This window comes from Anomaloglossus baeobatrachus, chromosome 2, assembly GCF_048569485.1.
Source record: "Anomaloglossus baeobatrachus isolate aAnoBae1 chromosome 2, aAnoBae1.hap1, whole genome shotgun sequence".
Taxonomy (NCBI): Eukaryota; Metazoa; Chordata; class Amphibia; order Anura; family Aromobatidae; genus Anomaloglossus; species Anomaloglossus baeobatrachus.
This window is the reverse complement of record NC_134354.1, coordinates 643899839-643916387: the sequence shown is the minus strand read 5'-3', so window position 1 is coordinate 643916387 and position 16549 is coordinate 643899839. Positions and strand designations below refer to the sequence as shown.

General features: G+C 46.2%; 1 protein-coding gene across 1 annotated transcript in view; it reads right to left on the bottom strand.

Moving 5' to 3' along the window:
• The window catches only part of SPATS2 (spermatogenesis associated serine rich 2), a 111758-nt gene that overhangs the window by 66846 nt on the left and 28363 nt on the right, over positions 1 to 16549 (bottom strand). Inside the window, exon 2 of the mRNA XM_075336941.1 lies at positions 15874 to 16068. Within this exon, the coding sequence (XP_075193056.1) occupies positions 15874 to 15898 (25 nt within the window). The 5' untranslated portion in view covers positions 15899 to 16068. The remainder of the gene's footprint in view (positions 1 to 15873; positions 16069 to 16549) is intronic.

Sequence of the window (16549 nt, the reverse complement as noted above, 5' to 3'; positions counted from 1 at the left end):
GCATTTCATGAGCAGGATGGATGGGGGCATTTCATGAGCAGGATGGATGGGGGCATTTCATGAGCAGGATGGATGGGGGCATATCATGAGCAGGATGGATGGGGGCATATCATGAGCAGGATGGATGGGGGCATATCATGAGCAGGATGGATGGGGGCATTTCATGAGCAGGATGGATGGGGGCATTTCATGAGCAGGATGGATGGGGGCATATCATGAGCAGGATGGATGGGGGCATATCATGAGCAGGATGGATGGGGGCATATCATGAGCAGGATGGATGGGGGCATATCATGAGCAGGATGGATGGGGGCATATCATGAGCAGGATGGATGGGGGCATATCATGAGCAGGATGGATGGGGGCATATCTTGAGCAGGATGGATGGGGGCATATCATGAGCAGGATGGATGGGGGCATTTCATGAGCAGGATGGATGGGGGCATATCATGAGCAGGATGGATGGGGGCATTTCATGAGCAGGATGGATGGGGGCATATCATGAGCAGGATGGATGGAAGGTATATTATTAGCAGGATGGATGGAAGGTATATTATTAGCAGGATGGATGGGGGGTATATTATTAGCAGGATGGGGGGGTATATGAGCAGGATCATATACAAGGCAGGAGGATCCTTATCAGAATGGGGTACCTTAGTAGAGAATTTGGGGACATTACCCCCATAACAGTGTCAGCAGCAGATCCTCGCCCCATAACAGTGTGTCATGACCATATTTTTTGGTTAAAATTTTATTTTCCTATTTTCCTCCTCTAAAACCAGGGTGCGTCTTATGGTCAGGTGCATCTTATAGTCCGAAAAATACGGTACTTGTTGGCTTTACAAGACTCCTGCGATTGAGAACATGCGTAGAGTAAACACCCAGATCTGAAGGCTGTGCAAATGGCAAGCGCATGGATTTACAGAGCAACGTCACTGTCAGCTCCTTGAGATCCTGCGCGTGCGTGCTTGCCATTCGCGCAGCCTTCATATCTGGGTGTTTACCTTTCGGCTTTAGACGCGCACTGCGCATGGTCGGAATCGCAGGGGTCTTGTGAGCATGCGCAGTGCGCTTGTGAAGCCGACAAGTAAACACCCGGATAACAATGCTGCAGGAATGGCAAGTGCACACGTGCAGGTTTTCCAGGAGCTGACTGTGACATTGCTCTGTAAATCCATGGTATCACACCCACAGGGGCGTGATACCACAGAAAGCATGCAAAAGCCCCCGGGGCGATGCAACGCCCAGGGGTCTAGACCCTCTCCTATTTACATAGGGAACATGTAAGTTATAAATCTTTTTTTATAAAATCATATTACACACTATTACAACACAGGGATGGGTAGGAAGGGGTTTCTACGCCACACATCACCCTGCTTCTAGGTTATAACGCATATGGGACCTGACTAGTTCCCTTTAAGCCAATACTAAGAGCTCTGGGCCAGCATATCACCCCAAATTTCCTCTGCTCAAGATGGAGGCTTTTGAAGAGGTGTGCACATTTTTAGGGTATGTGCACATGCGTTTTTTGGTGCATTTTTTGCCACTTTTTTCCCCTGAAATTAATGGCTATAAGGGTTAAAAAAGTGCAGAAAAAAAAACATCAATAATTGACATGTTGCATATTTGTTTCTGCATCCAAAACTGCAAGGAACGTGAACACAGGACTTCAGAATTCCCATGGACTTTGCTGGGATAAGGATAGACATGCAGAGGTAGGGCGCTTTTCCACTTGCGTACCGCTTGTGATGCCGGAGCATCGGAAGCGATATGCTAATGACCTTGTGCTGCAGTGTCAGCCGAGGGTCATGTGACTGATCACAGGAGCGGAGAAGAGGGAGTGAGCACTTTCTTCCCATCTCATACGCTGTCTGTCTCTGCGTGCACCGCACTGCAGTCGCATAACATGGGAGTGCAGTGCGATATTACACACGTTCGCCGAGACTCGGTGCAAATTGCAGCATGCTGTGATTGCACCGAGAGCAGGATTCATGCGGAGAAAAAAAAAACAGGACAGAGGAAACTGTCTCATTGTTTAACACTGGTGCGAGTGCAATACGATTTTTTATCGGATCGCACTCGCACCAGGAAATTGCAGATGGAAAAGCGCCCGTAGGGAACAATCTGCACCAAACATGCAACAAACTCAGCGTGTGCATTCAGCCTTATTGTGGACTGATTTACAAAAATAAATAAATAAATAAAAATTGTCCGGAAAAAGTAAATTTGAGTATTTCCACAAGTCAAGACAACAATGTCCTTCTACGTAGAGACACAACCTCAGTGGTGCGCCCTGGCTGACTGCACAGAGGCCATCTGGCCATTGCCCTCCATACATGACACCTGTGCGGCGGTGGAGAATTTGCATGTTTCAGGCTCAGATGTTGTGTAACTGAGAATTCAGCACAAAGTCCCCAACGCAGGAAGCTGCTGGCAGTCAGAAACGTTTCACTAGAACATCATTTCCCCAGAACTTTTGGCTGTGACGGGGCTCCTGTCTCAGTGCTTGGTTTGTCCACTCAGGTTCACTTTTAGCAAAGTTTGCTGAAAATGGCTGTCAGGTGCAATATACACCCGGAACCATGAGCAGTTCTGGGTACATATTGCCAATCCCTGCCTGACTGTCCCTGTATCTAGTAGCATAGATAAAGATCCTTAGAAAAAGTATTTATGCTATGCTAATGATCACGGGGACTAGTCGCAAGGGCGTTACTTCCCTTGGCAAGTCGGCCCCCCTTAGCATGTAAGCAGTGGCGTAGCTAGAGTTCAATGGGCCCAGGTGCAAAATTTTGACCTGCACACCCCCCCCCCCCCCCACACCCAGTCTCCTCTCACCTCCCCCAGCTCGGAGTACAGGATGAATATGCTGACACTCAGATCTTTCCCTCAGCACCCTGCCTTCCGATGGTCTTCTATGCATATTTTCCTCAGCACCCAGTTTTCCCATGTTTTGATATCCCTCCGTCCTTTAGCACCCGGCTTTCCCATGTTCTGCTATACATCTTTCCCTCAGCACCCAGCTTTACGATGTTCTGCTATACATCTTTACCTTTGCATCCAGCTTTCTGATTCTCTGCTGTACATCTTTCCCTCAGCACCCAGCTTGCCCTTGATATCAGAGCATGGGAAAGCTGGGTAGTGAAGGGAAGATGTATAGCAGAGCATGGGAAAGCTGCATGCTGAGGGAAGGATGTTATAGAACATGGGAAAGCTGGGTGTTGAGGGAAAAATGTTAAGTAGAGCATGGGAAAATGGGGGTTCAGGCACAAATGTATAGCAAAGCATGCATAGGCTGGGTCCCGAGGGAAAGAGGCTTATTCCCTCAGCATCCAGTTTTCCCATCCCATGCTTGTATCTTGCACCATTCACCTTTTTTCTGTACATATTTGTGCTAAAAATAACAGATTTATTTATTTTGCATATAAAAATGGTAGTTTTGCCATTTTTAAGCATTTTTGATGCTTTTAGTATTATTTACGCTTTTAATGTCTGAATTTTATCACTAAAATGTCGTATGTACACAGTCACGTATTCAAACAAATGCAGACATGCACACTATATTTGTTATATATTTATGCTATATACTGTATATGTCTGCATTTTTTAAAAACACACTGTATACACAAAGTAACAAAGTTGGATGTCTGGCAGCAAACCAAGAAGATGAGGAGGCTGGGCCACCATCACAGGACAGCAATAAGGCATCATCAGCTACAGTGTGGGATGGGGCAGGAGAGTGCAACTGTGAGGGGCAAATAGAAGGATAGGTGAAGGAGAGAAGAGGGGAGTGGGGGAGGGGGCAGGAGAGTGCAACTGTGAGGGCAAATAGGAGGATAGGTGAAGGAGAGAAGAGGGGAGTGCGGGAGGGGGCAGGAGAGTGCATCTGTGAGAGGCAAATAGGAGGATAGGTGAAGGAGAGAAGAGGGGAGTGCGGGAGGGGGCAGGAGAGTGCAACTGTGAGAGGCAAATAGGAGGATAGGTGAAGGAGAGAAGAGGGGAGTGGGGGAGGGGGCAGGAGAGTGCATCTGTGAGGGCAAATAGGAGGATAGGTGAAGGAGAGAAGAGGGGAGTGCGGGAGGGGGCAGGAGAGTGCAACTGTGAGAGGCAAATAGGAGGATAGGTGAAGGAGAGAAGAGGGGAGTGCGGGAGGGGGCAGGAGAGTGCAACTGTGAGAGGCAAATAGGAGGATAGGTGAAGGAGAGAAGAGGGGAGTGGGGGAGGGGGCAGGAGAGTGCATCTGTGAGGGCAAATAGGAGGATAGGTGAAGGAGAGAAGAGGGGAGTGCGGGAGGGGGCAGGAGAGTGCATCTGTGAGGGCAAATAGGAGGATAGGTGAAGGAGAGAAGAGGGGAGTGCGGGAGGGGGCAGGAGAGTGCAACTGTGAGAGGCAAATAGGAGGATAGGTGAAGGAGAGAAGAGGGGAGTGGGGGAGGGGGCAGGAGAGTGCAACTGTGAGAGGCAAATAGGAGGATAGGTGAAGGAGAGAAGAGGGGAGTGGGGGAGGGGGCAGGAGAGTGCAACTGCGAGGGGCAAATAGGAGGATAGGTGAAGGAGAGAAGAGGGGAGTGCGGGAGGGGGCAGGAGAGTGCATCTGTGAGGGCAAATAGGAGGATAGGTGAAGGAGAGAAGAGGGGAGTGCGGGAGGGGGCAGGAGAGTGCATCTGTGAGGGCAAATAGGAGGATAGGTGAAGGAGAGAAGAGGGGAGTGCGGGAGGGGGCAGGAGAGTGCAACTGTGAGAGGCAAATAGGAGGATAGGTGAAGGAGAGAAGAGGGGAGTGGGGGAGGGGGCAGGAGAGTGCAACTGTGAGAGGCAAATAGGAGGATAGGTGAAGGAGAGAAGAGGGGAGTGGGGGAGGGGGCAGGAGAGTGCAACTGCGAGGGGCAAATAGGAGGATAGGTGAAGGAGAGAAGAGGGGAGTGCGGGAGGGGGCAGGAGAGTGCATCTGTGAGAGGCAAATAGGAGGATAGGTGAAGGAGAGAAGAGGGGAGTGGGGGAGGGGGCAGGAGAGTGCAACTGTGAGGGCAAATAGGAGGATAGGTGAAGGAGAGAAGAGGGGAGTGGGGGAGGGGGCAGGAGAGTGCAACTGAGGGCAAATAGGAGGATAGGTGAAGGAGAGAAGTGGGGAGAGGGCAAGAGTGCATCTGTGAGGGCAAATAGGAGGATAGGTGAAGGAGAGAAGAGGGGAGTGGGGGAGGGGGCAGGAGAGTGCAACTGTGAGGGCAAATAGGAGGATAGGTGAAGGAGAGAAGAGGGGAGTGGGGGAGGGGGCAGGAGAGTGCAACTTTGAGGGCAAATAGGAGGATAGGTGAAGGAGAGAAGAGGGGAGTGGGCAAGAGTGCATCTGTGAGGGGCAAACAGGAGGCCGCAGATCACTGTATGCTCTGGAAGTCACTTTTCTCAATACATAATAGTCTATGGGAGTCAGAACGAGAATTATTCTTAATTTCCAGACTTACATTGAGGAGATTTAAAAAGTGACCTCCGCTTCACACAGTAATCACAAGGTGATTTGGCGGATCACAACTGCAGCCACATGGTGCCAGAGCGGGGCTGAAAATGGCTACTGGCGAGTCTGTGATCACATGCTTTACACTCACATGTGTGCTCCCTAACAAAGGGATAAAAAATAAACAAAAAGAAACGCTGAAGCAGTGTTTTAAACAGAATCGGCTATCAGCTTTTAGCTACCTTATCTGAGAGCAGCATGATGTAGGAAGAGACACCGATTCCAACGATCTATCGCTTAGATTACTGGGTGCAGCAGTTGTGACACAATCAGAATTTTTAGATGTAGCAGAGGTAAAAGTAACTCTGGCTACACCAGGCTCAGAATGTACATGGTCTATAAACTGTGAGCTGCTTATCAGAGGAGGGGATGTGGTCAGACTAGGGCTCACGTGCCATGTAGTCCGGGAAGTGATAATCTCCTGGTGATAACACCTTCATTGCACCAAGCCTAATAAGTGACATATCATTGAACTCTGCTCTTTCTGGGTGTCCCTGATAGCTTTCTTTGCATAGAAGTGCATATAGTCATAGCTGTCAGTCAGTGACAGTCCAATAGGGGGATCCTGAAAATTCCAGACACAGCAGAGGTTAAAGTGATTAGGTTACACTGAATCTTTAAAGGGAACCTGCCATGTATAAAAATGCTATTACCTTGTAGATATGGGGTTCATCTGCAGGGTAATAGCATTCAGACGTCGTGTGGCTGACGGCCATTACCCTGCAGATGAACCCCATATCTGCAGGTTTATGACTTTTTTTTTTTTTATAAACAAGACAGGTTTCCTTTAAATCATAATAGATCAATCTACTGGGTTCCTCTTTCTTTAGAATATGATGCCTACAGATCGGATTGCATTTTCATGATGACCGGCTTCCTTTAAATGCATGCATTCTCTAGGTTAATCGGTCAGATTGATTAGTGTTTTTAGTGAGGCAGTGCCGAAACTGGACAAGTAGCAGATATGCAGTGCCTCCGGGGTGCCACCTATTACTCTAAATAACAGCTGCAAAAAAGATTTTAGGGAAAGTGGTGCAGAACTCCCCATTGAGGCACACCACAAGGAACAGCAAAACTAGCTGCTCTCGCCTTAAGGTATAATTAAAATAAATAAATAAAAAAAGCTATTTAATTAAACTAAATGCCAGTCTCCATGGGAAATGTCAGTGTTATTTTAATTGGTGAACAGAAATTAACCAAGCAGGATAACACATGTCAAGATGCCACCATGAATAAAAGGCAGCAAACAGATATCAGAAGACACTCATAAATCTTACATTGTTATCACACAATCCTAACATCTTACATGTGCGCCCCGAAATGGGGAGTGGAAATATAAGACCCCACTAACCTCTCTGCTGAAGAGCTCAAGGTAGCAAAGCTTTTAAAAAGGGGAAAAAAAAAAAAAATATATATATATATATATATATATAATCTTTGCAACATGGGGGTATATAGATAGATAGGAGAGAGAGAGCGATTAGATATATATATATATATCCCCATGTAATATATATTATACACACACACACACACAGTATATCTATCTATCTATGGGGGTCCTAATCTATATTGTATAATTTACCATTGTGCCATATGGCCTCTTAAATATTTTAATAAGCAGAACCATATAAAAAAACAACACATATACTTGTGACATCTCATAACCGCTCCCATGTTGCAAAGCCCGACATATAGTATAAGGCTATGTGCGCACGTGTGCGCTCTGCACCGCACCAAAAATGTGTGCTTCAGAGCGCAGCTGAAAAGCTCCGTTCTGAAGCGCATGGTGCCGGCAGAGTCGTGCGCTCTGCATGCTGCCTCTCCCTATAGACAGCATGCAAACCGCACGAAAGAAGTGACATGTCACTTCTTAGAACGCAGGGATTCGGCAAGCAGCCGAATCGCTGCGTTCTAACATGCCACGTGCGCACGGCTCCTGCACAATCTCCATAGATTGTGCAGGGGACGCAGGACGCATGCAGTTACGCTGCGGTGCAGAATGCAGCGTAACTGCATGTAATACGCACACGTGCGCACATACCCTTATACAGTGTCCACCCATATCCTGTCCACTGCCATTAACTTGAGAACGGCGGCAGCTATAGGCATAGAAGTGGTGTCTAGGTATAGTAAAGTAGCCATGCGCTACGCAATGAAACCACCTATAGCACCACCTGGTGGAACACAACAGAGTTAGCATTTTTATCTCAAAAACGGAACGAGATAGAGAAAAAAGTGAATTATGAAATTGTAGGGCATCATCAATTCAATACGAATCAACACCTTGCATACAGATATGCTATGATATGAAACCCATGACCCCCCCCAAAACATCGAATGCTGGTCACGCATATGGCGCTCATTTAACTTCGATGCGCAAAGTGGCCACCGTCAGCTGCAATGCACATCTGGACTCTGGACAGCATACTGTAACTTGCTGCACGTTGTGCAATATGGTAGGTGACATGTTTGCACAAGCATCTGTAATACGTCGTCGTAGATCCTGCAATGTTGGTGGAGGGGTCGCATACACCTGCTGTTTGATGGGACCTCACAGAAAGAAGTCCAATGGGGTCAGGTCAGGTGAGCGTGGAGGCCACTTCACGCAGCCACCATACCCAATGACTTGTAGGAAGGTCTCCATGAGGTATCGCTTCACGTCCGCAGCCTTGTGAGTTTTACACGTTCTAATCATAGCATTTCTGTATGCAAGGTGTCGATTCTTATTGAATTGATGATGCCCTACAACTTTGTAATTCACTTTTTTTCTCTATCTCGTTCCTTTTTCGAGATAAAAATGCTAACTCTGTTGTTTTCCACCAGGTGGCGCTTTAGGTGGTTTCATTGTGTAGCGCATGGCTACTTTACTATACCTAGACACCACTTCTATGCCAATACCTGCCACCGTTCTCAAGTTAAAGGTGGTGGACAGGATATGGGTGGACATACTGTATATTTATATTACACAGACACACACACACACACACACACACACACACACACACACACACACCATGCTCTATTACAGGGGGCAGGTCATCTGGAGCCATATCTTCATGGCTGCTCTCCTGTTTTTACAGATTGCAGAGCTCAAAGTGCTTCTTAGTGAAGTCAAACGAGGGAAGCGCACTGCTGTGTATCGCTGTGTCATGCTTTCTATTAAAGGGAAAATGTACTTTAGTCATCTGCAGCAGCTGCAAGGATAATATACGGTATGATGCCCAGACATTCTCCGCAGCGGGAGCTCCGAACAGCTGAATAATGGGGGTGTTGGGTGTAGGACCTCCTCCCTTCCAAAATAAAAAGTTTATTCCACCTAATAACTCACTGCAATGCTTTGCTGTATTTGGAGGAATAAACGTTTTTTTTTTCTTTACAGCTCTATTGGCTCTGTCTAATTCAGTTTTTGCGGCTTTTTCCCCAGTGTGAGTCCTCCGTTTGTTGCGGTGTCGAGCAAGTGCTACTGCTGCCATTTTTTGTGACTATTGAGTCCCTGATTTTCTCTTAAAGGGAATCTGTCACCAAGTTTTTGCTCCCCATCTGAGATCAGCATAATGTGGAGACAGAGACCCCGATTCAAGCAATGTGTCACTTACTGGGTTGCTTTTCTTTATTTGAATGCGGAGCTCTATAACCCCCACCCACACCACTGATTGGCAGCTTTCTGCCCATATACAGTGTACACAGAAAGCTGTTAAATCAGTGCTGGGGCGGGGTTATACAGAGCTCATGGATATGCTGGACTACCTGGAAGCAGGCCATGTAGTCCTCTAATGATAATCTACTGGTGCTTAAAGAGTGATTTTATTAAAAAAAACTACACTAAGCAGCCCAGTAAGTGACACATCGCTGGAATCAGGGTCTTGGTCTCTACATTATGCTGCTTTTAGATTAGGTGGCAAATACCTGGTAACAGATTCCTTTTAAAGAGAACACACCAGCAGGATTTTCATGTCTAAAGTAAAGCCAGGGCTATACTGGCGCTAGGATGCTGAATCCAGGCATGCCTTCATTTCTGAGATTGGATGTTTTATTACAGTAATATTTGCGAGTAAAGCTCCAGCAATGCACTGTTATTTGATTGACAGGTGCAACAGGGGCGGGAATATGGGGGTCGGGTCTTGCTATCTATTCCCGCCCCTGTCTGTCTGTCTGCCTGTCTGGCTCCCCCCGCTGCTGCTGTCATAAGACTTTACTGGAAGCTGTAGAAGCTGCTCATCAGCATTTATCACTATTGCAGCAAACGCTTCACTAAGAGTGTGATAGTGCTATGCGCAGTCGCAGTCTCCATCTCCAGCGCCATCTTTGTGAAAAATCTCTCTTCCTTCATTGGACTGGTGGGATGCGCGATGAGAGGGTGACGCATGCGCCCTTGCATACTCAGCTCTCGTTGTGACTGCGGGAGAAGAGGAGACCGCCCGCCCCCAGGAGATCCGCTCCTTGCCCATGACTGCAGACCACACCCAGAAAGTGAGCCGCATGCGTCAGAGGAGACCAGTGAGTTGAATTGAGGAGTGATCTCAAATTCTGCTGGTCCCGCGGTCACAGCAAGAGCTGAGGATGCGAGGGCGTATCGCACATCCATCAGTCCAATGAAGGAAGAGAGTCTTCTCTAAGATGGCGCTAGAGATAGCACTGTGCGCAGGGGCTGACTGACGCCATCTTAGTGAAGAGCTTGCTGCAATAATGATAAATGCTAGTGATCAGATTCTAGAATTAAAGCCTATGATGGCGACAGGGGGAGGAAATCCAGGCAGGCAGACAGGGGCGGGAATAGATAGCAAAACCAGGCTCCGTATTCCCGCCCCTGTTGCATCTGTCAATGAAATAACCGTGCATTACTGGAACTTTACTTACAAATATTACTGTAATAAATCATCCAGTCTCAGAACTGAAGGCATGCGTGGATCCAGTATCCTAGCACTAGTATAGCACTGGCTTTACTTTAGACATGAAATCCTCTGGTTGGTTCTCTTTACACTTTATATTGTGCTCATTCTGTTATATTTGAAAGAAAAAAAAAAAAAAGTATGAATAAACTGACAAGAAGGCGTTACCATTACATCTTTCAATATGGGTGTGTTCCTACAGAGTGACCTCATCCAATCAGTGCTGCCATTTCCAGTCTGAGCAGGGCCACGCCCCAACCAACCACACCCAGTTGTCACGTTATACAGGAGAAAAGACTAATTAGAATATTTCGGTGATTATTTGCTAAAAAGACATGCCAGAATAAGCATTTCTTAAAAGGTGGTGTTTACCTTTAAACAGTTCAGCCATTTAGTCACCTGCTGTTACATAAGCCTCTGGCTTTTTCACCCTCTGCCTGGCAGAGCCCAAGTTGTATATTCTGTAACATTGTCATTTTTAAAGAACAGATTTCCAGCTTTGCAAATAAAGACATAAGGAGGGTCTGGCGGGATCAATGCTGCGCCTTCCAGAGCTAGTCACACACCGGTCTAAGTAACTATTCACAAGTGATTAGGGCAGGATTTCCCTGAGCTTCTTAGTGATGGTGCTTTCTGCTTTCTTACTTTAGATTTCCTTGGTTGTTGAAGCTCATGAGTGATTCAGACGTTCCATACTTCATTAAAAAAAATAACAAATGATGTGCTCAAATATGAGCTGGAATATTCCACGTCTTCAGTTTAGTCACATTCACATTTCTATCCAGATGGGATAAACTACTCGCTGCAGACGCAAGGGAATTAGCAACTTAAAATCCAAAACTGACAGGTATACATACAGACCCGCAGAAGCATACTGAAACGCCTTAGATCACGCTGCCAATTCTGAACAGAGCAGCTAGCGGCGCCATTCTGGGCGCGAATGCCACTAAATCCTTGACGTATTCCATTTCAAAGTGAAAAGGCTCTGTCGAAAGTTGGTTGCATTCATTGTATGGTGGAATCGGGACAACATTAAAGGGAATCTGTCAGCAGGCTTTTGTTATGTAATCTGACAGCGGCATCATGTAAGGACAGAGACCCGGATCCCAGGAATGTATCACTTAAACGGCACTTACACTGCAATAGAATTGCAAATGAGTGTTGTTAAAAACGCTAATTTCACAATTATTCCGTTCATCAGGTGAAATGTTTCCAGCAGAGCCTGGTCCTGTGTTATCAGCACACGCACTGACGAGAACTATGGCCGCCTACGTGCACTGAGCGACTGAGTACAGACTGCTCTGTGTGCATCGTTTGCCTTCATCTGTATGAGCAAACAAAGCATTCAAACAACCGCCAATAAACGTTTACCGATCAACAGTCGTATCACATCTCGATAAGTACTCCCCACACGCCCTCATTCACCAATTTATTAATTCAAAGGAAATCTTCGAAGTTCAGACGTAATCCAAAAGGTGTAATGTCCCACGACGTCCATCAAATCCTACGGAACCTCATTCTGAGGATGTTCTCAGAACGAGGCTCCATAGGTCAGTCCCAGTCAGCAGTCAGTATGGAATTTCTGAGAAATTGTGGGTCTGCTGCTGACCAGGACTGACTTATGGAGCCTCGCTCTGAGAACATTTGTTAGAGTATTTTTAAGTGTAGAGGTCTTTATTCAAATTAACTTTTTTTATGTGTGTTTTTTGTTTTTTAACTCACTTACCAGGTTAGTAATTGGGGGTGGGGTGATAGATCCCTCTCCATTACTAACCCCTGGGCTTCTTGGCAGCTGTAAATTCACAGCTGACATACACCCCGTAAACATTATCCTGCCACCGCACCAGGGCAATCGGGAAGATCCAGGTAAAGAATTGGCCCCCATTTTGCAGCCCCCTAGCCTTTACTACAACCATTTAACAGCACCAAAGTTCAGGTCCTATTGACAGATATGGGATTCGGGGTCAAGTCCAGGTCTATAACCGAACTTTTAACTAAGTCACGTCGAACCTGGTGAATCCGAACTTCCACAGAACCATTCATCCCTAGTTCTAATCTATGGTGTATTGTCCACAATAAAGTGAATGCTTTTGACAATATTCTTATGCAAGCTTACAAAAAAAAAAAAAAAAAAAAAAAATCCCCTAGAGCCTTTTGGGTATCTGCACGACGCCTTTTAGACGATGGTGTTCCAGGTGCGATTTGAAAGCTGGCTGTGTTTTTCCTCCAGCGTCTTTTTCGGTGCTTGTGCAGTCATTTTCTGCAGCGCCTTTATTGTGCCCATTTTTTAATTTTACATGTATTTATAGAATAGTGAACCTGAAGAACGGTCAGGTCAATTCTTTCAATCATTCATCGCTTTGGAGACGTTAAGCAGTTAAAAGATGCACAAAAGACTAAACAGCAAGTCGTTCTTATACTACAGGGCACATCTTCATTCTTTTTTATGTTTCTTTAGTGTTTTAACAGCGTGTACCTGCCAGAAAAGGACATTGTGTTCACAGACCCTTTCAACGCATAGTAAAGGGCTTTCATATGACGCTTTTAGTAATCCCATCACATGTTGTGCCTATATAGGGAAATTTATAACGGAAAATCTGGAAAATCCTCCCAATCAGGCTGAAGACGATAACGTGTGAGCAAAGCTTTAGTACAACCAGGAGGCGACATAACGCGGCCAGCAACAGGTTGTGTGCACGTTCCTGCCAGAAGAGGGAGCATCGCTAGAGCAAAAAGACGAGAAAGTAACGAAGCAGCAAGGGTGTCAGTGCGGAGGTCGTCCTTCTGGGGACATAGCTAAACCTACCATTAAGAACAAAAAGGACATCGGCTTACGATTACAGGACTTCAGGACAATTTTTTGTAGTCATTAATAATGCACCCACACATTCGTATTGTGACGATGCCTCTCAGCACAGTATACTAGTATACTCATTGATACTTTCATACAATCATTGTGCGTGTGTATATGTATATGTATAATATATATATATATATATATATATATATATATATATATATATATATATATATATATATATATATATATATATATATATATATATATATATACACACACACACACACATACATACACACAAATGTGCATTTTTATATCAGACTAACATGTATTTTTTTCCTTTGCAAAACTGGTGATTGAGTTTTTCTTTAAGTACCTATTGGAGACAGCAACCACTGGAAGATTTAATGTCATGGTTAAGATCTATAATCAGTAATAATATAATAAATGGCATTCGTTCAGATTCTTACATAAGATAAATCGCTCAGCCAAGTCCGTTAATAATATAAGCCTTCTGTGAGGCCAATGAATGCAAGAAACTCTAATGTTACTTGTACAAATGTGTGCCAACCTCTGAGATCGCGCCCATCACCTACTGCTTATTACACCACATTATTAAATCAGCGCTTCTCACAGAAGAGTCTCTGGAACCGTCGTAGGTCTTGAAATGCTAATAGGAAATCCAGGTTTCATAGTGTTGAAGGTTGGAGGCAGACATAAGTCTATTGAGTTAAACCTATACCCCAACATGTTGATCCAGAGGAAGGCAGAAACCCCATGAGGCAGACGTCAATAGCCCCACATTAGGGGAAGAATATTGTATTTTTCGGTTTATAAGACGCGCCGGATTATAAAACGCACCCCAAATTTAGAGAAAAAAAAAAAAAAGTGATTAAAAAGGGAAGGGGTGGGTCTGTCTTATAATCCGGTGGTGTCTCACTGAGGAGGCAGCAGTGGTGGTAGAGCGGAGGCAGGGGCAGTGATGGACCAGGGCAATGCTGCAGATGGTGCGGTGGGTATCCCAGACGCTGTCCCAGAAACTGTCAACAATGTGGGCTTTAAAGAAATGGCACCCAGACTCGGCGCATGTGCAGATTGAGCTATTGGTTCAATGAAAATCTGAGATCACATCTGCGCACGAGCCACCAAAGCGCCATTTTCCTAAAGTCCGCTGCCTGGAGATCAACGGGCCGGATGGGGTGTGTGCACAGATGAGATCTTGAGCCGAGAAGTTTCATCTGCGCAAGCATCGACTCAGGGCAACATTATTTGAAGCCCCCACTGCCCGCAGCATAGCAGCCCCAACATAGCATCCGCAGCTCCAGCACAGTCGCTGCAGCACAGCACCCGCAGTCCCAGCAAATTACCACAGCCCAGCACCCACAGCCGCAGCACAGCCACTGCAGCACAGCTGCCGCAGCACAGCTCCCGCAGCCCCAGCACAGCCACCGCAGTACAGTGCCCGCAGGCGCAGCACAGCCACCGCAGCCCCAGCACAGCTGCCGCAGCACAGCTCCCGCAGCCCCAGCACAGCCACCGCAGTACAGTGCCTGCAGGCGCAGCACAGCCACCGCAGCCCCAGCACAGCTGCCGCAGCACAGCTCCCGCAGCCCCAGCACAGCCACCGCAGTACAGTGCCCGCAGGCGCAGCACAGCCACCGCAGCACAGCGCCCGCAGCCCCAGCACAGCGACCGCAGCACAGCTCCCGCAGCCCCAGCACAGCGACCGCAGTACAGTGCCCGCAGCATTGTTCCTGCCTCCTACTACCCCTCTCTACCACCTCCCAGTAAGCTACATTCGGATTATAAGGAGCATCCCTCAATTTCCTCCCAAATTTTTGGAAGGAAAAGTGAGTCTTATAATCCGAAAAATAAGGTACCTTCTTGACTTCACATGCGGCAACACATTAGGTAACTGGATCAATGTTTCATCACAAAATCTAGTGTCCATAATATCAGATCTTTTAAGAACGGCATACAAGCCTCTCTTGTACTTTAACATAAAGAAGCATAAAGTTACATAGTCTCACTGCTCTTACAGTAAAGAATCACCATCTATGATGATTACACCTTCTTTCCCCTAGATGTAGAGGATGCTACATTGTCACCATTGCAAACCTTGGTGTAAAACGATCATACAGATCTCTGTACTGTTCCTTCATATACGTATACATTGTAATAAGATCGCACCAAAGTCTTTGTTTTTTCAAAACTGAATAACCCGACTGCAGCCCACCCATCCCCCTAACAACCTCCACTGCTCTTCTCTGCTGTAGTTGAGCTATGTCCATCATATACACTGGAGACCAAAACTGTAGAGAATATTGTCAGTGTGGCCACACTAAAGACATGTATAGGGGTAAAGCTATGTTCTTCTCATGAGCATCTCTATGCCTCTTTTAATGCATCCCATTATTTTGTCTGCCTCGGCAGCAGCTGCCTGACACTGGTCGCTAAAGTTAGACCACAACATTACAGAGTGGAAACCGGGGATTTTCTAGTGCTCCCTCCAGCTACATGTATGTTATTTTACTAAAGATCCTGTGTTTAAGGAACACAACATATAATTTCAGTAGATCTGCACATAAGGAGGACACCTTCAGTCTACATGTGGGGGAAAAAAAAAAAATTAAATATTTGACAGAATGAGATGTGCAATACTTTAATAACTCACCCTTATTACTGTGCTTCCGAGACATCTTCGTTAGCACTAAGAAGAAATTAAAAGCACAAAGAAGTGTCCTTGTTCACACACGTATCAGCGAAGGGATGTCAAAACTGGTAGGACGCCTGGGCCGGCTGCCAGATAGGGGCAGAAACGTTCTTCACACCAGTCCGGCCAAGTCTTCCTTCAAAGTCTCGTTGAATACTGCAAAAAAAAAAAAAAAAAAAAAAAAAAAACACAGTTTAAGTCTTAGACAAGATGGCTCTTTTGACTGCTCCCAATATTAGAGTTCTAGCACCGCTCCAGCGGGTTTTTTCAGCACTGGAGTGGCGCTTCATATGTAAGCCTCCGGCCCCTGTCATACTTCTGGTGACTATACCTTTTACCTATCCCTCTCCGGTCCTGCAGCGCTATCTTGTGCATGTAAGGCTGCTTTCACACTACGTATTTGTAACATGCGTCATGAATGTTTTTTGCTGTAAAAGTGGATCCTGTTTTTACAAAGAAAAACGCATGCAAACGCATGTGTTATTTTGCAGGATCCTGCCACTTGAAATTTATGGGTGGGCATTGAAGTCACGTGATCGGGAGTGAGGGGAACTGAACGTGATAGACTGGGAGCCGGCATCTGACAGCTGCAGACGCTGGTAACCAAGGTAAACATCGGGTAACTAAGCGAAGTGCT